At 37.4% G+C, this 23,090-nt stretch overlaps 1 protein-coding gene across 1 annotated transcript in view; it reads left to right on the plus strand.

The window, feature by feature from the left end:
- Positions 1 to 3,927: 3,927 nt before the first annotated feature.
- The window catches only part of LOC107873030 (protein EMBRYO SAC DEVELOPMENT ARREST 30), a 38,264-nt gene continuing 19,101 nt past the window's right edge, over positions 3,928 to 23,090 (plus strand). The window contains exons 1-6 of the mRNA XM_016719730.2: positions 3,928 to 4,605; positions 5,468 to 5,552; positions 8,573 to 8,643; positions 8,734 to 8,822; positions 8,919 to 9,162; positions 10,172 to 10,284. Coding sequence (XP_016575216.2) covers positions 4,441 to 4,605; positions 5,468 to 5,552; positions 8,573 to 8,643; positions 8,734 to 8,822; positions 8,919 to 9,162; positions 10,172 to 10,284 — 767 coding nt within the window. The 5' untranslated portion in view covers positions 3,928 to 4,440. The remainder of the gene's footprint in view (positions 4,606 to 5,467; positions 5,553 to 8,572; positions 8,644 to 8,733; positions 8,823 to 8,918; positions 9,163 to 10,171; positions 10,285 to 23,090) is intronic.

The raw sequence follows: 23,090 nt of genomic DNA on the forward strand, positions 1-23,090 counted from the left end.
TGCAGAACATTTGCTAGAAGTGAAAAAATTTGTATAACTAGTATGATCATAATCATAATGGTTTATTATTTCAAAAACTATAAGAGGAACATCATTAGCCCTAACAGTAGCACCACTATCACTATCATCATCAACAACAACAAGCCCACCCTCCAGAATTATTTTTCTTGTAATGGTTGTTGCTCCAAACAATTTATTTTTTATTCTATCAATAACCTTAGGATCCGATAAAGTTTGTACATACCGTAAAGTAAGAAAAAATGGCATCTTCAACTCTCAATTGGTCGGAACAAGCCACAGATGGACAATCTAAAATAAATTAGTACATATATTAGAATGATGATGAAATCATTTTAAAAAATTATTAATTAAAATAAAAAATTAATTAGAATTAGACTTACTGCTTCCTTCAGAGGGTTGAAGAGATCAAGAAATTTTGTATTTTTATTAGTTTTGGCCTACAACCATTTCAGAATTCTTGAACAGAAAACTTCTTCTTGGTAGTTCATTTGTTTTCTCAAATAAGAAATGATTTTAAACGCCCAAGCCTATAAAATAACGCCAATAAATCAAAAGCATTATTGAATAAAAAAAATGAATCATATCATAATAAAAGAAATATTTACTATGAAAGCCCATGGAAAGCCATATAAGTTGGTTGTCTTTGGTGACAGTCATTTTAAAGCTTTTATAATCCCAAGGATAGCTATTAAATGCCTCAAGATCCTCAGAGAGCTTTATTAAACCAAGTGGTATGTAGTTGTTAACGTCTCTTGCCCAAAGAATATTATGTACAAACTAAACCAAGTACAATGATTGCTTGTGCTTCTTTGAAAGTCTTTTACCTTTCAATGTTTCTATAAAATTTATGTTTTTGAATCTTAGACCAATAAGGAAAACCAGGCCATCACTATCACTCGACTTGCCTTTGCTTTTTTTTGGGAGTGCGAGGTGCTTTTCTTGGTTTAGAATTGGTATAACTTGAGAAGGTGAATGTGGATAACATTTTAACCCAGTAACTATGGCAAACTCCCTCCAACCAAAACAAATAGGCAAGCCACAGTAATTTATCCACACCTCATCCATCTTATCTTTGTTTTCATACATAAACCTACACTTGAGAAGATCATATACCATTTTCATTTGGAAACAAGCATTGCTGTCCTCCGACAAATCAAGATATTTCCCAAAGCAGATGTCTCTGAAATAAGCATCCAAATTTTATTCTTGAAGTATTTTTCTGAAGGTGTCGAAAGATTTTTCCATAGTTGACTTAACTACGAAATCACCAATAAATATGTGGCACTATCGTACTACATTCTCACAGGATAACTATCAATGCTAAATTTTTTGACCAACTTTTCAGTGGAAAAAATATTAGCATTTGAATCATCTCTTTTGAAATATTCCTCCTCCCCATGCTCATTATCTTCTGCTCCTGATTGAGATAACACTTGTAAAACAATCTCATAGAGTGGTAGATGTAGCCTAGCTGCTTCACTTGTTCCTTTACTTGGACTTGATTCGGTTTCTTTTTTTTTTGGGAGCCATATTATCTAAAATTAACACAAACATAAAATAGATTATAATTGATTAATGCATCATTAAAAAGGGATAACAGTAAGTCTAACATGCACAATAGTAAAATAATAGTTCCAATAGACCACACATCTATTACACCAAGTAGGTTATCTCTTACAGCATATAACCAACCTGTTGTAATAGATGAGTAATCTGTTGGAAACAATAAAAACATATCACTCATCTGTTGAAATAGATCAATCATCTATTGCATCGGGTATGTTATCTGTTGCAACATATAACCAACCTGTTGCAACGGATGAGTAATTCATTGGAAACAATACAAAAAATCACTCATTTGTTGAAACAGATCACTCATCTGTTGCACTAGGTAGGTTATCTATTGCAACATATAACCAACCTGTTTCAACGGATGAGTAATTCATTGGAAACAATAAAAATAGATCACACATCTGTTGCACTAGGTAGGTTATATGTTGTAGCATATAACCAACCTGTTGCAACAGATAAGTAATTCGTTAGAAATAATAAAAATAGATCACTCATCTGTTGAAACAGATCACTCATTTGTTGCCAAATAAGTTATCTGTAGGAATTATTATCAACTGTCAATATTGTTTAGATTTCTTCTAAACAAAAGAGTCATCTGTCGCAACAGATGAATGCTCTGTTAGATTGTTCAGCTATTGCATCAGATTTTCATTGTTGCATCAGATTTTTATCTGTTGCATCAGATGGTTCATCTGTTACATCAGATAGTTCATCTGTTGCAGAAAAATAGTACCAGGATTTTGTTAGATAGAACAATAACATTATCACCGTTTAATATCAAATACACTATTTTTACCAAGAAAAATAACAAATCAATCCAGTAATACCAACACAACACACACAATAAGAACATCAACGGTGACAAAAAATCACCAATATTATTGTTTTGCATTTGTACAAACACAAATAACAAAAATTCAACTTCAAAAAACTCAACAAACACCAACAAATCGAATCAACAGTTTGACAACAAGAACTACAATAACTACAACAAATTATATTTCACACTGAAAATAGTAGAGAAGAAATGCCAGAAATTAGGATTTTCTTCAGTCCACATTTCAAATTTAAGCAAGAAATATTGAAATTGTTAACCTATACTAGAAGAGACGCAAGTTTTTTTTTTTTTATAACTAAAAAGACAAATTTTTACCTGTGAAAGAAAAAATGGGATGACGAAGAACTCGAGTTGTTGTCGCCGAAGAACACTGCTATCACGTCGATTGGCGGTTGAAAGTCGAAAAAGAACTCGCCTAACTATTTATTGTCGGAGGTTGAAGTCGCTGGGGATAGGAGAGAAAAATTTTACAGAACTGTTGGTTGAGAGAAACTGTCGAGAGAGATGAGAGAGACAGTTGATTTGGAGAGGAGAGGGGAGTGAGTTGATTTGTATTTTTGAAAAGATTAGAAAGTTTTGAAACTATTAATCAAGTCCACAATTAACTTGATCAAGTTTCCTAATTATGTTTGATCTTTAAGTTGGTCAATGTCGACAATCCTTCATTCAAGACTTAAATGATATCTTTCCTTCAATTTTCTCAGGTAACTAAAATCTCTATAAATAACAAATTAAATAGATATTAAAATATAAAAATCTAATGAACGTAAATTCAAATTCAAATTTTTATATTTTGAAATACAAGAGAAGAAAACTCAATAGCTTATGAAGTCTATCACAAAAAGAACAAATTCAAAGTTATACTAGAGAAAAATAACTCATACAGTAAAAGATGATGTAAAAATAGAGGGTGAGAAAGGATAAATATTTTGAGAAAAGTAACTCAAATATAGTAAAAGATGATATAGAAATAGAGAGTGGGGAAGGATAAAGATTTTGAACTAACTTAGAGAATATAATGAAGTAATTAGATAATAAATATATTACTATCCATATATTTCAAATTAAAGTGATCTGAACTATAAAATAAAAGTTTAAAAATAGAAAATAGACAATTGAACAAAATAAATATATCGATTTTATTTTTGTACTAATAAGAAGAGCACTTGATAATTTTATCAGTACAGTTGATGAGTTAAAAAAAGTCAATATTAACAATCTAATAATTTTAGATAGTGAAGTATTTTTTTTAGTAGCCACACAATTCCTTATCTTCATTAATATCGATTTGATTTTGGGATAGTTGGAGTGGGTTGGGGGTCGGTATACTTTTTGGAATTATTCGTTAAAAAATTATATTTAATATTTTATAATTAATTTACATCAATTATGTCAATGTGATACAATAAAAATTGATCAATTTTATTATTTCAATGACTAGGTTAACATTTTTAATGACTAACCTATACTAGTTTATTAAAAAAAAAAAAAGAACTGTAATTGTTAATGTAGTTTGTTTGTTTGTACTATTTTATTTTTTCTTCTAAAATAAACTAAAAAACAAATAATAAAAATATTGGGGTGGCGTTCGAACTTGTGAAATCTTGAACTGACCTGCTGCCTCTTGGTCATAGTCATGCGGATGCCTGTGCTATGTTGCGCTCCAGAATATGAAAGCTCTCACCTCAGGACCGGTCAATCGTCATCACTCCTCTTCCCTATCTCCCTAAATCCGCTTAAACCCCCCCTTCACTCTCTCTCTCCCTCTCTCCCCTAACCACACCAATTTCCCTTCACTTTCAATTAACTCCTCGATCTATTCGAATCACTTCCTTCATAAACACTCAAATTAACTCTCTCTCTCTCTCTATATATATATTCATTTTCAGTTTTTGTATTCTCTGTTAATAAAAGTTCAATTGGCCCAAATGAATTTCTAGATTCACAGATTTATCGTTATCAAGTTCTAGTTGCTGATTCTGTTGAATTGGTGTATTAAATTATTGGAGATGAAATCGAAGATTAAATGGGCAGCATTAGGAGGCCTTGTGTTATCATTTGTTTCATTGCTGGTTCACTTGTTTCTTGCTAAGTCCAGTGCTGATCTTGTACAATACACTGCTATTACCGCCGTTTTTACTGACGATTTAACTCCTACTTTAGCCACCAGAAAGGTAAATTATCATTAACAAGACATCTATTAAATTGATTTCTTTGCCCCATTGATTGATTGAATGATGGGGAAGACCCCGTAGAAGACGGAGAATACTACTCCCTCCATTCCAAAATAGTTGTCATGTTTCGCTTCTCGACAGTCAATTTGACTAATTTTTGATGAAAGCTGATGAATTTATTGAATGATGGGGAAGACCCCGTAGAAGACAAAGTATGCCCATGTAGAGAATATTTACTCCCTCCTCTGTTCCAAAATAGTTGTCATGTTTCACTTCTTGATGAAAGCTGATATTTTTATTGAATTATGGGGAAGAACCTGTAGAAGACAGTAGTATGTCCATGTAGATAATATTATTCCCAACATTCCAAAATAGTTGTCATGCTTCGGGGCGGGAGAGTTAATTTGACTAATTTTCACTGATGAATTAGATTAGATTATTTCAATATTTTAAAGTAAGATTTTGGATATTCAAAAGCTATGCGGGAAGTACTATAAGTTGCGATTTATCTTATATCAATATGATAAAAAAATACATCTTAAAATGTTGGTCAAAATTAATATCATTTGACTCTCAAAAAGGAAATCATGACAAGTATTTTTGAATGGAGGGAGTACAAATTATCTATAAACAGCACCATTTATCGGTACTGAGCAGAATTTCAAAAGGTTTAAAATGTATATTCTAGAAAGGAAAATGTTGGGAACTTTGTTATCTATTGTTTCTAGTACTAATCCGAGTATCTATTCTTTCGTTGTTTAAGAGTATATACATATTTTGACAGTACAATGCTGCGTCTTTTTAGGTTTATTTCTTCACACCATGCTTGTAGTTATATTTTGATGTTGAAAACTTTGATTAGGGTCATTGGTTTCGCAAGTTGTGGGGAAATATAAAGTCTTTGGAGCCCTTGCATCCTTATCCAAATCCAAGAAGTACATATACTGGTAATCCTTGCAATTGTTTAGTTATTTACTGCTCTGAATTAGTCACAGGAGCCTGACTGGATTATGTATTTTTATGAATTCCTGTTTTGTTCTCTCTTTGTTTACTTGATAAGTTGCATAGCTGGAAACACAACAAATAAAATGCAACGTAATGTGTTATGTATAAAGCAAGAAATGAAGGTATTGGAGAGATTATCTTATGGCATCTGATGATGGTAATGGAGCAGTAGTAGTTTCTTCAGGAAGCAGTTTAGGAAAAAGAGCTACTCCCACCATTATCTGACAAATTGATGGTATTTGAACGGGCACGGAGTTTAAGAAATAAATAAAGGCTTTTGACATGTAAGCAAAAAATGTATAACATACCATAAGTACTCTTAGTACCTTGTGGTCTACAATGTGCCATGTCAATTCTTATTAGATCATGTTTTATTTTAAAGTCGGAATGTTTCCAATTTCCAAGTATAGAATGATATAAATCTTTTGGAACTAATAGGAAATGAAAGAATAACGAAATGCAATGGAGGGAATGTGCACTAAAAAGTTTAATGTGCTGTTGTTTTTGCTTTCTAGGAAGCGTAGAGTTTACATATGTCAGTTATGGCTAACACTTCTAGTTACATTTTTTTTCTGGTAAGGTAAACAATATTATTAAATTTTAGGGGGAACCCCGTATACATGTGCCAAAAGAATAGAACCTACACCAAAATATGGTTCTCAACAAAAGAGGTCCAATCCTCTATACAAATAACACTTCTAGTTACTTATAGGTTGGATATTCTGGGCCTGGCTATCTGAAAATTGAAATTGACTCGTTTCCTAGGCCATAGTGAACTTATTTGTATTTTGTTTCAGCAACAATGTTAGTTACCTCAATCATCGGTAGGAACTGCTTCTTTTGTCACCTATTTTGTGGTCTATAACGTTCCAGGTAAAGCAATTCACCTTGTAGGGTATTTTTTTCCCTTCCAAATCATCGTCCATAGCCATCCTATCTCCTGTTGGTACTGTTGAGATCAAATCTACGTATGCAAAATTGACAATGAAGCCTCCCTTCTATCTACCTTCATACCAAAGTGTCATTTTCCCCTGTTAAATCAGTGATCTGTGCCATTATGTTTCTTCTAAATTGGAGATTCCATCCTTTTCCTGTCCCCAGCCACTATTGCTTGTTGAAGTTGAAAAAGAGTGCACATTGCTGCGAAAGCTTGTTTCAATGGTTCTGACCACACAATTTATCATTCCAGAATGACACCTTCTCACCATTGCCTACTTTATAATATGATCTGTTTATAACTAGAGGCCATAAATCCCTGGTAGACTTCCATACACTGCAATTATATGGACTGATCACCATCTCTGTCATCTACTTACCCTCCATACCATATTTTGCTATGATTACTTCCTTCCATGATGAAATTTCTGTAAATGCAAATTTCCATAACCATTTCATCATCAAACTGTTGTTCTGGATGCTCAAAATCCTGATGCTCATCCCTCCTCCTTTCTTACTGACTTTCAGCTCCTTCCATTTAACCAGATGTACTTCTTCTTATCTTCATTGCCTTGCCAAAAGAAATTCCTTGTAAGTGTGTCTATCCTGTTTATCACATTGGCAGGAGCAGGGAAAACAGACAGCATACGGGAAGGGCATCCAAGGCACCGTTGACCATAGTTAATCTGTTTCTCAAAGATAAATATTCTTCTTGTTTGTCATCCTCCTTTCACACTTCTCTATTACCCCGTGCCATATATTTTTTGACTTGCCTTTGGCCCCCAAAGTCATACCTAAATATGTTGTTGGTAATTGGCCAACTTTGCCCCCCAATTTTCCAGCTAGCTCCTCAATATTAGCTACTGCACTGATTGGTTATATGAAGCTCTTCCGCTAATATATGTGCAATCCTGACACTGCTTCAAATATGATGAAAATGACCTATCAGTATCAGAATATGCTCCTCGACTGCTTCACAAAACACTAGAGTATCATCAACATATTGTAGATGAATTATATGTAGATTGTTTTCTGCTCTATTCTCCATTTGGAAGACCCGCCCTAATCCTTGGTTGCTTGGATTAGATTACTCATTCCTTTAATTGCTAGGATGAATAGAAAAAGTGTTAGAGGATCCCCTTGTCTCAATCCCCTTTGAGATGAAAAGAAATCACTTGGGCTTCTATTAATCAAAACTTGGATCTATGATCTATTAATCAAACTCTTGTCTCAATCCATTTTCCTGCTTCTGTGTATAACTTTTCGTAGTTAGAATCTCTTCCCTAACTTTCAGTCTGTCTTGTGTTGAATCCTCTGTGTGCATTTTGCTGTTTTGTGAAAGAAGCATGTATTTCTATCCCCATGCTTGAGCCAGACTGCTCTAGACCTTTGTCTCCATGCTTGGCTATTCCCTCAAACTCTACATGAGTGCTAGTCTAGAGGTGATCTCTCCCTCCCCCAATATTCTCTATTGTTGAATCTGTAATTGATTCAAAACATGTTTTTTTTTCTGCTTCAGATATCCTTGAATAGTCTTAGTCCATCCCTTCAGCTTCCCCTTTAGAGCTCTCAACTTTGCTACCAGTATGAAGTCAGGTTTTCCTTTTTAATCAAGGGGGTCCCACCAGCTTATTAGAGCACACTATAAAATAACATGGGAATGTTTTGAAATATAGAAGATATAAATTATTTTTGGAACTAATAGGAAATGAAAGAGTAACAGATAAAAATGGAATGGAGGAAATGTGCGCTCAAGCTGGCCTTGAAAAAAGGAATGAGGGAGTACCATATTTTACCAAAAGGTCTCATGTGGTGTTGCTTTTGCTTTCTAGGTTATAGAAAGTTTGCACATGGCAGTTATGGTCTACACTTCTAGTTACTTATAGGTTGGAGATTCTGAAAATTGAAATTAACTTGCTATCTTCGCCATTTTAAAGTTAACTGTATTTTTTTCAACAACAATGTAAGTACCTCCATCAGCGGTTAAAACTGATTCTTTCATTCACCTATTTTGTTACGGTTCCAGCGGCTGTTGAACAGAACAATGGCTTCATCTATGCAAAAATATCTGGTAGTTTTGAGAAGATAAGGAACTCGGTATGCTCATTATATTGTTGAAGAAACTTCTACCCTTCTTGCACCAAATTGTTGGGTGAAGAGTTCCTAAAGGTTTCCCTTTTCTCATAGATTGTTGATCTGGTCGTTGTATCGCGGCTTCTGAATGCCACCCTTGTAATTCCAGAGATTCAAGAAAGTGCTCGTTCAAAAGGCATCAGGTCCTGATTAATGTGACTTAAAAAATGAGGGTTTTTGTTACGCTTTATAGACATTTATAGACATTCCTGAATTTTAATTATATTTAAATTTTGCAGTTCCAAGTTCAAGAGTTTTTCATACCTCTATAACGAGGATCAGTTTATAGCAGCCTTAGCAAATGATGTCATAATTGTGAAGAGCCTGCCACCTATCTTGAGGGAGGCTAGGAGACGGAAAGAGTACCAAATTTTCAAGCCCAAAAATTCTGCTTCTCTAAGCTTTTATACATCTGAAGTTTTACCTAAATTGAAGAAAGCAAAGGTCATTGGACTAATATTGACAGATGGAGGATGTCTACAGGTATGATTATTCCCTTCAATGTTTTTTTGCAAGCCACTGTAATCTTAGATGTATACTAAATTGTATTTAGTAGTAATAAGGTACTTGTATCCTTGAAAGGTGTATACGAAATTGTATGATGTAGTAGTAAAGTATTTGTATCCTTTTTCAAAGTGATAGCGTAAATTTGTACATTTATAAGCTTGAAGACACTGAATAGCACCCAAGGGTGTGGCCTAGTAGTCAATGAAGTGGGTTGAGAACCTGAGTTCTCAGGTTCAAAGCCCAGCAGAGATAAAAAAATACTGATTCTTTCCATGTATGTGTCCTAGCCTTGATGAACAGAGTTACCTGATAGCTGGTGCTGGCGGTAGGTGGTAGGTATCCCGTGGATTTAGTTGAGGTGCGCGAAAACTGGTTCGGACACCAAAGTAATTAAATAAAAAAGTTTGAAGACACTAAATTTTTCAAAATTAATGGAACACAGCTCTACTTATATATGTATTTTTTTTTTTAAACAAAATAACTTTGTTTCTATAAATGTATCAGGATGAAAACAGTAGACAGGTTGTACTGACACCATATTTATAGCAAAAGACTCTTAAGAAGCTGAAGCTATTCTAATTCTAGAGGGAGTCTAATACATCTAGAATTTCAACAGTTTCTACTGAGTGAGACTGTCTACACCAAAAACTAAAAAGCAAAATACAATTCATCTTGATCTGATGGACAGAACTGCTCCTATTTTATCCTTCTAATTGCATCTTTTGGAGAACTGTGTTCCTTTTCAATCTTGTGTAACCTTGTATGACTGTACATCCATCTTAAATCCTCATTTCTGCACTCATTGAAATTAGCTGTCCTACATTCACTCACATAACCTCCAATTTAAGGATATTTCTTGCTTATTTTCTTAAGAGGGGAGTTTAACCTGATCATTGCTGGTTTTTACCTATTTAATATTACGTGCCTACTGCTTAGTTTGTATTGGCCTAAAATGACCATCTAATCAAGTTCAATTTCTTCTTAGTCTGGCCTTCCCCCTAGCATGGCTGAGTATCAGAGGCTTAGATGTCGCGCGTCATTTCATGCCCTTCAATTTCGCCCAGAAATTGAAGCTCTTGGAAAGCTCATGGTGGAAAGGTAAGGAATTGAAGTTTATGTGTTCTATATTTGCCTTCTTAATTGTTATCATATTAGAACTTCATGTTAATTGAACTAAAATGGTGTGTATCTGCAGTTGGTAGCTAATATTGATTTAAAGAATGTGTTCTCATGAAAAAAATATTGATTTAAAGAATTAGTAACTTACCACCGATGCCTAGAGAACGTCAAAGCTTTACTTTTAACGTTAAAAAGACATGTCTGGTGAAAATGTAGTTTTTTTCATTCCTTAAATGTCATTTTTTTGGGTGGGTGGGCTCACAGATTTGTATTAATTAGCAATGAGCATTTCAATCCATAGCCAAGCTACAGCACAACTTGCTGTTTCAACAGAACGACGACCACTATCTAAATCTAGCCAAATACCTGCTATGTACGAGGCTCATCTCCTTGGGAGGGCATCCTCATTAGAAAACTAGACAGCGTTGTTTCTCATAGCTCCAGTGACTCTCACACTGCATATACATGCCAACTCTTTAGCCAATGTAGTAGAGCATCCTTTCCTCTTTGTCAGACACCCTGGTAAGCTCTCTGTCCAGATAGTATATACTGCTTCAGTGTAGATCTGTTTCCCCTAGCTCTCCTTGAACTCCCTTTGATAACTTGATTAAGCCATTGCTGATTTTGGTTGCTATCATGAATAATTGGCTCCTGTAACCATGTTAAGATTTTCAGCCAGAACAGTTTAGTGAAGTCACACTGCCTGAATATCTTTTCACTAATTCTGGTGAACTTTTGCATAACACACCGAAAGGATCCACATTGATGCCCCATTTTTCCTGCTGATCAACAGTGTTCAGGTGGCCATGTAGATAAATCCATAGAGTAAAAATTGCTTCTGATCTGGCTGCATTCTTGCACATGAGATATTCATTCCTTCTTGGGATAGTCCCCCAAGTGTTGCTTGTAGAATTGTCTAATTAGGCTATGCTTAGAGGGTTCATCAACCTGCAGCTGCCTGACATGGTCTCTTGCTTCAAAGACTCTCCTGATCATCCAACTAGCCTGTTTTTGGAACAGGCATGTCCATAAACATTCTAGTTTTGTATAGTAACTATGGATGGATCCACCTGATCCACAGTTTCTCTTTCTTTTGAGCCAGCTTCCAGTAAGTCTTTTATAATAGCACGCTCATTCCATAACTTCAAGTTGATTAGCTGTAATCCTCCTGTAAAAACAGATAAGCACATTTTTTCGCATGATACTTATGGTCTCATAGTGATGGTGTTGGCCCCTGACCAAATGTAGCTTCTACAGTGTGCCTCAATAAGTTTGATAGCTTTGGCAGTCTTACCTTGCATTTCTACTGGTGACTCTTTCCACGGCTTGAACCCGTGACCTCCTGGTCACATGGCAACAACTTTACTAGTTACTCCAAGGCTCCCCTTCATTTATGGCCTTGTATAGCTTACCATATTTGAAGAAGTTCAGTATTGCTGCTGTAACTTATTCTTGATCAAGGGCCAAGCTCTTTTGTGGAAGTAGCATTATATCCTTCTAATGCTGGTGCTTTATCATCTCCGGTACTCTTCAGACCTTCAAAGATCATTCCTTAAATATCATAATATCCTGGAAGATGATTATCTTATTGATGTGTTTGCTTACATCTAAGTTGCACTAAGGGTTGAAGGATATCATATGTAATGTTTCTGAAAGCAAAAAATTTAAGAGAAAATGACAATGCATGAAAGCTTTTGTGAAATGGGAGGAGCGAAGTGTGCCCATTTTTTAAATGAAATGCATAATTTATTGAAAATACAAGCTCTTAGGCTTTGGTCTAGTGGTAAGAGCACAGAACGTGATGTGTAGGTTTGGTGCATGTCATTATCCATTTCCTGCTGCAGACAGAAGCCTTGGTATTAGTGGTGAAGGGTAGAGGGGGGGAAGGTCCTTTATCCACCGAATGTCGAACTGTGAGCCTATGGTCCTTTGGGATTTCTCGGTTATATGGAAAAAAAAGTTTGTCGAAAACACAAAAAAAACTTGATATATGAATTTTGAACTTATGACAAAAGCAATTAAAACTTCTAATCCACAAACAAGAATGAAGATTGTTCAACTCCTCAAGTTTAACATCATTTAATGTAATTTCAAGGTGGCTGCGGAAAGAAAACTTTCATTACAAAATTGATTCTTAAGTTACAAATGATCAACCATAAAGCGGAACGTTAATTGAAAATTGATGGGCAGCGTTATAGTTAATAACCCGTCAAGCGGAAGAATATGCAATCTTTGTTTTCAAATTAATTCCTTGAGTAACTTACTAACTGCATTTATAAAGCAAAAGAGAGAAATAGATAGAAACCTAGAATCAAAAGTAGTAGGAGAAAATGACCATATACGAGAAGATAAAGAGTTGTTCGAGATGAAAAGGGAATCTAATTAAAGGAAGCTGCGTAACCGTAGTATTAGGAGACGATGGGTCACAAATTCGAGAAGAAAAAGAAGATAATGATGAGAAAGATGACGCCGAAACGCACATGCACTGGAGCTCTATTACTTAACACTAAAGATCCTTAACGTTTGCCCTCCTTTTCTCTTTTCGTATTTCGTACTCTAAAATCAGATTGAAAGCCTATGATGTGGGATCACTTTGTGCCTCATTGAAGTATGCGTTTCTCCAAAGTGCATCGCTTCACACAGGAGCCAATAACTTTTTTTCTTCACATGACTGTCTCTTTGAGCAATGAGCTGATACTTTTAATAACACTAATCCAGGACCCACTCGTGGGATTTCACTCGTTTTGTTGTTGTTTTTGTTGTTGTTAGTAACATTGCAAAGGTTGAAGCCATTATTATATTCAATGATCGACGAAGTGAGAACCTTTAATAATTATACTAATAATATGAAGTTTGGAAGTAGTTATAATATTTACTGCAAAAATTTGTTTGGTGAATGTGGACTTATTTGATGGGATTATACAGTTTTATTGCATGAATAAGTTGTACGGTGTGGAATTTGATTTTCACAACAGTCAATTTGAGTAGGAGGAAAAAGATTTTTGTGAGTTCACAGTGCAGTTGCAAAGAAGATAGAGAAGGTGCAAGTCACTTACTGTTTGTCACGACCCAATTTTTCGAGTCATGATGACACCTACTTTACCCCACCAGTAGGTAAGCGAAACCGTAGCCCGAAACTATAAGTAATGGGCTAATTGGTGGAAAATGACATAAATGCCGGAAATGTGCAAATAAACGAATTACAAGCAAGTAAACATAAGAACAATAACATAACAGAAGGGAAATAAAAGAGGAGTAATATAATCCCACAACCTAGTAAGGTCGGTACAAGTGCCTCTAATCCAAAAGGTACTGTCAAAGTCAATGTATAACAGTCTCGAAAATAGAAAGACCATAAAAAACAAAAGATGGAGAAAAGGTCAACTCCGGCTCTGAGAGCTCACCCTATCTCTGAACTCTGACCAACATAATCACAACGTCAACTAGTACTCGAGTCTGCACCAAAAAGGTACAGAAGTGTAGTATGAATACCAAAGCCACGGGTTCTGGAGGCATCATCGTCCGACTGAGCTAAATCATAATATAAATACAATAAAATGCGAGATAAGTAAGCTAAGTCAAGGGCAGAGGGCAAACCTGGAATAGCGCACCAAATACAGAAAGCATCACTATTTTTACATAACTGACCCCATAAGCCAGAAGGTGCAAATAAATTAAATTACCCAATACGGGCCCCATATGATACAAGAAGACCCAAGGAAACACGAAATACACACTCCAAATAGTCCACAAATTACAAGAACCCGTGGACCAAGTGGAGACCTCTCTCGGATTCAACAAATACAACACAAAATGAGATATAATGGTGTGATTCAACACCAAGGCAGCCGCCACAAACTAATATTATCAACAATAGATGATGAACAAGATGGAGAACAACAATGTAATAACAATACCCACGGATTACAAGAGAAACTAGACACAAAAAGGGTACAAGATTACAATAAGGAAATGGATAGATAGTGAGACATCCACTACTATAATAACTAAGAACCTAGGTGTAATCTAGACACTAAGGCCCTTAATAATGATAGTAGTAACACCTACACTCTTCAAAGAGACACAAGAGGGACCTCAATCCTTCAAGCACCCCAAAGTTCCAAGCAAGCAAACAACAAAAGAGAATCCACCCTTTTGATGTACCTAGTTTCGGCCAAGGTCTCAAAGATGAGAGAACTTGTGTGTTTTCAAGTGTGTTATACAATCTTCAATATTCAAAAACCAAGTAAAGAAACCCTAACTTGTTCCTTATATAGTATATTACCATTTAAAGGCAAAAAGACCAAAAGGGCCCTTAGAGAATAGGCTCCCCTCTAGTGTAACTTGGTGGCTGTTTTTGATGTGTATTTAAGCCCTTAATTACACTTCTTTACACACACACTTGGGCGATTTAAATACACACCCACATAATTCCATCTATGTGATCGCACTTGTATCACCATAAGCCCGACGGGTGCAATCAAGAAGAAGGAATGGTAATAATTAGGTCAAGTATCCATAACTTGAAATCATAACCGTGGATCGTTCCATATCGAAAACACCGAACTCGAACCGGTTCCATAACCGTCACGAATAACCTTTCAATGCCGTACTTGAATCAGAACTTATATCATCATTTGCCGGACTTGAACGGGAACTCATATCATTAATAATGCCGGAATCGAACCGATCTTAATATCATAAATCACCAGATTTGAACCGAAAGCAACACCATTTCCCAAGTACCAAACTAGAATAAAGTATCATGTACCTAACCCTCCTCGGGCTCAAGAATATAATTAAAATAATAATACGCAAGGTCTATTGATTAGACAAGGCACTAATATTAATCTTGGCCTAAGGTTGACTGAAGGAGCCCACTGCTAACCCTGAAGATCCGTTCTAAGGCAAATTCTACCCCGGACTAGGCTAAGGTATCTAATATCACTACAAGATGCCAAGTAAGCCACATTGGGTCCTAAGGTAGCAATTCTATCTATTGAACGAGTAATTACGCCAATTATTCCCAATTATGATCCCTTAATTGGCTAAATAATCCAAATCACGCTAATCATGCCTCTAAGACCTAATTTCCAACCAAAAACTAGCACAATATTATAACAATACTATTATTAAGCCCCACAACAACAACAACATACCCAGTGTATTCCCACAAAGTGGGGTTTGGGGAGGATAGTGTACACAGACCATACCTCTGCCTCAGATGAAGTAGAGAGACTGTTTTCTATAGACCCCCGACTTAGGACAGATAGCAAAAAACATAAAAGCAAACAACACACAAGGGGTGACACTCCGCTAGATAATAAAGAAAACAAGACACCTACAAAGTAATAATATAAACTTGCTATACAAAATCATAGACATCACCAAAACACCATGAACAAGAGGCTACAAGACACTACATGCACCAATACAAACAAAGCACTCTTTCTTACTATTACGAACATACTTCTACCTACTAGCCTTGTATCCTAATCCGCGTCCTCCATACCTTCCTATCAAGGGTCATGTCTTCCGTAGGCTATAACTGCCCATGTCTTGCCTAATCACCTCCCTCTAATATTTCTTCGGCCTACCTCTACCCCGCCTAAAACTATCCATAGCCAGCCTCTCACACCTCCGAACTGGAACATTTGCGTCCCTTATCATCACATGCCTGAACCAACGCAACCTCACTTCTCGCATCTTGTCCTCTACCGAAGCCACTGTCACCTTCTCCTGAATAATATCATTTCTAACCTTATCTCTCTTGGTAATTTGATGCATCACCGCAACATCCTTATCTCTGCCACCTTCAACTTTTGGATGTAAGAATTCTTAACTGGCCAACACTCCGCTCCATACAACATAACAGGTTGTTCTGCCACTCTGTAGAACTTACCTTTAAGTTTTGAAGGCACTTCTTATCACACGAGACTCCCAAGGCGAGCCGCCATTTCAACCACGCTGCACCAATACGATGCGAGACATCCTCGTCAATCTCACGATTCCCCTGAATCTAGACCCAAGATATTTGAAACTCTCCCTCTTCTGAATGGCCTGAGACTCCAACTCCACAACCACATCATCCTCATGCGACAAATCACTATAATTAAGCCCAACTAAGAGAAAGGTAAGTCTAGCCTACCTGTACGCCGAATAAAGCCCGAATAAGTCTACTAAATGAACGATTTTCCCTTTTGAGAAACTTCCGCGTGATGTAACGTTATCAAAATGGCGATCTACACATCAATACGAGAACAACGGTACCCATATTGCATTTTTATGCTTTGATTTCAAAATCAAGTCAAAATCTCATGTGAGTCCTGCTTGCGGAATTGCACTCTCGGAATCATCAACACGTTCCTCTATGCTCAAGGATCATAGGTAATTTCTGAGCTCAAATGATACTAAAATCAACCTAACAAAAGTTTAGGGATTTGGGTCTAAATTGAAGAAATAAACCATGAATTAAGCGGAAACTTACAAAGATTTCGACAAGGAAACGAGTAATCCGAGCTCACAAACACCCCAAAATCTCTCAATGAACACTTCCCCAATTTTCCACTCTCTAGGGCTTTTAGCCTTTGAAACTTGTGAAAAATGGGGAGGAACTCGGGCAAGGGAGCAATTTAATGCCCTCCTAAGTGACGCTTAAGCGGTCACCACTAAAGCGACTAAGTATCGCTTAAGCGGTACCTGACGTATATGGCCCTTCCGCTTAAGCGGCATCTGCTTTAGCAGACAAACCACTTCTTACGCGACCCGACTGGGCAAGCCAAGGTCGCTAAAGCGACCGGCTGGTTGCTTAAACGGCCTCTTAATTGAACTTTGTCCGCTTAAGCGGATGCACCAACTGAAACTTGGAAAATTTTCAAGTTTTCACCAACCCCTCGGGATTCGTTTGGAATCTCGTGAACACAAATGGACTATGCTACCCTATCAAGTTCGGCATTTCGGACTCAATGGCGCCATCAAAATTTCCATCCGGTGTCGTTTCGACGAAAAGTGGGGGCCACACCCAAGGGCCATTTTTATCAAATTCTAACCAATAACTCGAAATGAGTCCCAAAGCCTTGCTTAGTTCCCCTAGCCTAAAATCGACGTTGCGTAGTTGATGGAACTGTCAGAATTTTCATACGAGGTCATTTAGCTAAAGTTTACGCCCGATAGTCAATCCTTACCAGTGATGACTTCAAAACAGGAAATTGACTCTAAAAACCAAACGAACTGCCCGGCAACTGAATCGTCTGCTTCAACAAGTCACAAATGACTTGGGCAGCTATAGGAAAGCTCTAAATGGTGAAAACACTGTTGCATTGTAGATCAACTTCCCAAGCATGTGAACTGGTATATTTCATAATATATCAATTGAGTTCTACTTGATAGTGTGCTATTGAGTTGGAGAATAAAGAAATATAGTGACTGATAGGAAAGTTGTGTGGAAAGCTAGTCTGTTATGAATCCTCACTATTTTTTAAGCACTCTTAGGCCTTCATGTCAACTGGAACTAGAGTTTCATATACCCTATCAACTAAGTAACTGACCTTCACCGATTGGCTGGGAACTTGGGCAGTCAACAAGACATTCTTCCCACCAAGTACCTAGGAACTACACTGGGTGCTAAAACAGAGCCAAGAAGATTTGGAATGAGGTGATGGAAAGATGTGACAAGAAGTTGGCTAGATGGAAAACCCACTCTATCCTAGGGAGGTGGACCTTGTCTAAGTATTCTCCTCTATGCTTCAAAATCTCCACACCTTTGCAGGAACCTCAAAACATGCAGAAGCCAAGATGGATGTTAAGCAACAAGGGCATTTTCAATGTCAGAAAGGCCTGTCGAAATCTCAACCACATGTCCTCTCTATGGTTTGGCCTGGAAACTCATTTGGAAACTAAGATCCCTCATAAAGTATACTTTTTTGTTGTAAAGAATTGAATCTTTGGCTTAATTACTCAACCCCTGAAGCTAGTTCAATTGATGAGGATTGCTGAAGCCATATTAAAGGGATCATCCATCCCTTAAAGGGCCAATGTGGGACTCTTCACTCCCCCATCACGTCGAAGATTGGACATCTGGCGTGTGAGCAATTTAATATGGTCCCCAACATTAGAAATTAGAATTGAGAATGGGTCCTTGGACCTAATACTCAATTTCGCAATGCCAAGCTTGAGTAATTAGGTCCAAGATTCGTTTCTTTACAGTTTGGTTGGTGGCCAAAAAAAGCATGCTTATGTTATGGCCCCTAGTTCTGGATCGTGTCGCTGGGCGATTAACTTGGAAGTCAGACCTAACGTTATGGTCTAAGCCTTTGTTTTTGTTTCGTGACTTACCTATGATTGCTGAATTTTGCAGTTCATTCAGGGAACTGCAGACCTGGTGATACAAGAGAAGACTAGGAAACACGAAAATAGACACACAAGATGCAAAAATCAGCAACTACAAGAAGAGAAAACAACACATAGAAGAAGAGGGATGAAGAAGAATGCATAAAATGTAAAGATTGTAGAGAGACCCTTACTTGTACCAAGTGATTAACAAAAGATGGTGTATCAAACCATCAATCACACCTCACCAATAGAAGCTCAAACCCTCCTCTTAGGTGGACCAAGGGAATTTACACTCAAAACCCACCTTTCTTGCCAATTTGTCAACATAAGTGAAATCCATCAATTGTGCTAACCCTAATTCGGTTTCTCTCTCTTAAGGAGAAGGAGAATACTACAAGCTAACACTAATATTACAATATGAAAATTCACTCAATTCATTATCTCAAAACTAAGGAAAAATAAGAGCTAAGGTGCCTATTTATACTTATTACAAACAAGGACAAAAATACCCTTAATGAAGGGTGTTCCTTTGGAGTGTAAAAAGGGAGTCTTAAAAGACAACAATAGCCCTAAAATAGGGCGCCTCTTGAGTATCAAATCATAGTGTGCAAAGTCCATTTTGTCCTTCAAGTGAGGCGCCTCTCGAGTGTAATGGTTCCCTTCTCCTCCTTCCACTTGACAAAGCTTTAAAATGCTCCAAACACTTGCCAATTCCGAAGTTTGAACCTTTGACAATGCCTTGTACAGTTTTGTGCACCTCATGCTTGTATCATCTGGGAACTTGTTTGAGAAAGTTCCGACTCTCCTGATAAAATCCAACTTGTTTTTATTAATAATGTCAACTCTCTTAAATAGAGGTTTACAGTAGCAAAGAGTCCTAACAAACTAGAAATAGAAAACGCCCTATAAAATTGAATTAACAAGAGTTCTAATCCACTAAGGAAAGTTCTATTCTACTAACAAAATAATTCAGAAAATAAACATCATTATCAGTTCTATTAATCCTATTACTTCTTGCGCCTGGAATATTCTTTCCCGACAAAAGCATCAATAACATTATCCCCTTCCCGGAGAAAAACTTGTCCTCAAGCTTGAAGTTTGGAAAGGTAGATTTGAAATGATGCACTGTCTCCCAACTAGAGTCCTCAATATATTGGCCGCACCATTGCACCAAAATTTCCCAATGACCACGATTTAGACGCGATTTGCGCATGGAGCAAGGGGTGGGAACAACACATCCTTCTTCAACTGGTGGAATAGTAAGTGGAGTTGTAGGTACCTCACCCTTGAATGACTTAAGAAGTGACACATGAAACACATCATGAAGTTTGCAACCTGCAGGTAAACCAAGCTGATAAGCAACGGACCTAATGTGCTTCAAGACTGCAAAAGGACTATAATATTTTGGTGCAAGCTTATGATGGACGCGACTAGCCAAAGTTTTTTGGTGATATGGATGTAGATGTAACCAGACATAAGATCCTAAGATCCTGGAGAAAATTCCACATCACGATGTCCCTTATCATAAACTGTTTTCATCTTGTGTTGTGCCTGGAGCTTAGCTCCAAAATCATGTAAGGCAACATCTCGATCAATTAATACTCGGTCTATAACATTAACTCGAGATGAACCAGCCATGTAGGATTGCAACCGAGGAGGCTCACAACCATAAACAACTTGAAATGGGGATGCGTGAAGTGCTGAATGGTAAGAAGTGTTGTACCAAAATTCAACCCATGGAATCCATTCTGTCCATGTCCATTTCATAGGACGATCACCTACCAAGCATCGTAAATACATCTCTATTGTGCGATTAACAACCTCAGTTTGACCGTCCGATTGTGGATGATAAGCGGATGAAAAGTTTAATTTAGTCCCAAATAAACGAAACAATTCTTTCCAGAAGGTACTAGTGAAGAGGGCATGTCGATTATTGACAATTGATTCTGGTATCCCATGTAAACGAACAATATTCTCAAAGAAAATTCTTGCTATAGAAGATGCATTATATGGATGAACAAGGGAGATAAAATGTGCATACTTAGAGAATCTGTCCAACACTGTTTTACTACCTGATTTTGGCAGGCCATCTATAAAATTCATTGAGATATCTTTCCAAATTTGATTAGGCAGTTGTAAAGGTTGTAACAGTCCCGCGGGACTCAAATTGACAGCCTTATTATGTTGGCAAACTGAACAGGCAAGAACATAATCCTTGATAGTTGTCTTCAGAAATCCGTGCGAATACGTAGCATGGTCTTCTGAACGCCTTCATGGGTGCTATCATGAATCCCGGACAAGATAGAATTTCCCAATGATGAGTTGGGATAGACCCTATCTTTGAAGAACAAACCCCCATCTCGAAACACCCAATCGCTATTCATCTCTCCCTGTGCAATTTTAGCTCGAAGTTCGAATTGGTGACTGCTTGATCTTTGCTCGGACTTCCTCAAATATCAAAACTTCCGGCTGTGAAATAGCAAATAACATATCTCCAACCTCTTTTCGTCGTGATAATGCATCTGCTGCAGTATTCAATCTCCCAGCATTGTATTTCACCCGAAAATCGAACCCCATTAGCTTGCTAAGCCAACGTTGTTGAGAAGTAGTAAGACGTTGATCTGGCAGGTAATTAAGACTGTAATGATCTGTTCGAATTAGAAAGGCTCGACCCAAGAGATAAGGCCTCCAATGTTGAACTGCCTTTGTCAAGCTTATCAATTCACGCTTATAAACTGGAAGTTTCAAGTGTTGGTCAGCTAGCTTACGACTAAAAAATGCAATGGGGTGTCCTTGCTGTTGAAGGATTGCTTCTATTTCAACACCCGATGTATCACACTCAACAATAAATTTTTTTTGAAAGTTTGGTAACTGTAACACTGGGGCAGCAACTAATGCCTTTTTAGGAGTTTCGAAAGAAGCAAGTGCATCATCATTCCACTTAAAAGCATGTCGCTTAAGCATACTTGTTAAGGGGGCAGCAATCAAACCGTAATTCTTGAAGAACTAATGATAATATCCTGTCAAGCCTAAGAATCCCTGCAACGCTGTTGTTGATTGTGGTTGAGGCCAGTCCATTACAACCTCAATTTTGCTAGCATCAGCTGACACCCCTATGTTGGAGACTGTGTGGCCCAAATAAACTACTTGATTTTCGCTAAAGGAACAACAACAACAACAACAAAAAATTAGTGTATTCCCACATAGTGGTGTCTGGGGAGGATAAGATGTACGCAGTCTATACCACTACCTCCGGAGAAGTAGCAAGGCTGTTTCCGATAGACCCCCGGCTCAAGACAAAGAATAGTAAACAAATTCGTAATAAAGCATGAAACAAGATGACATAACCGGAACAAAGAATAGTAACACATCCGTAATAAAGCATGAAACAAGAGGGGATAACAGAAATAAGACACCTACAAAGTAATACCCTATACTAACGAACCGACGACACCCCCTACCCCCATACTCTCTTACTCGCAGCTCCAACCTATGGACATAGCCCTAGGACTACCAACCCGGCTACCCTAAAAATCTCCTAATTATTGGTTACGACCCACCTATATGCACTAGCCTTCTATCCTAATTCACGTCCTCCAGACCTTCCTATCTAGGATTATGTCCTCAGTAAGCTGTAACTGCTCCATGTCACGTCTAATCACCTCTCTCTAGTATTTCTTCGGCCTACCCCTACCTAGCCTGAAACCATCCAAAGCTAGCCTCTCACACCTATGAACTGAGGCATCCGTACCCTTCCTCATCACGTGACCGAACTATCTTAACCGGCCTTCCCACATCTTGTCCTCCATCGAAGCCACTCCAACCTTCTCCCGGATATTCTCATTCCTAATCCTATCACTCCTAGTAAGCCCACACATCCAATGTAACATCCGCATTTCTGCCATCTTCAATTTTTGAATATGGGAGTTCTTGACTGGCCAACACTCCGCTCCATATAACATGGCCGGACGAATTGCCACCCTGTAGAATTTGCCATTCGCCAAAGGACATTTGGAATTTTTTAAATAGAGACGATGAGCTTGCAACAACTCAAAAACGAGTCGGATGTGTACCAGATGATCCTTCCAACTCTTGCTATACACAAAGATGTCATCAAAAAATACAAGTACAAATTGACGTTGGTACTTCGGAATACCTCATTCATCAATGCTTGAAAGGTAGAAGGAGCATTAGTCAATCCGAATGGCATGACAAGGAACTCAAAATGACCATGATGTGTTCTGAAAGCCGTCTTCTCAACATCTGGATAGTCCATGCAGACTTGATGGTAACCCGAGCGAAGATCAAGCTTGGTGAAAAATTGTGTGCCATGCAATTATTCAATTAATTCATCCACCACTGGAATTGGGAATTTGTCCTTTATTATTTTGGCATTTAGCTCCCTATAATCCACACAAAAGCGCCATGTTTCATCATGTTTTCGGACCAGCAGT

The sequence above is a fragment of the Capsicum annuum genome, chromosome 6 (genome assembly GCF_002878395.1).
Source record: "Capsicum annuum cultivar UCD-10X-F1 chromosome 6, UCD10Xv1.1, whole genome shotgun sequence".
Taxonomy (NCBI): domain Eukaryota; kingdom Viridiplantae; phylum Streptophyta; class Magnoliopsida; order Solanales; family Solanaceae; genus Capsicum; species Capsicum annuum.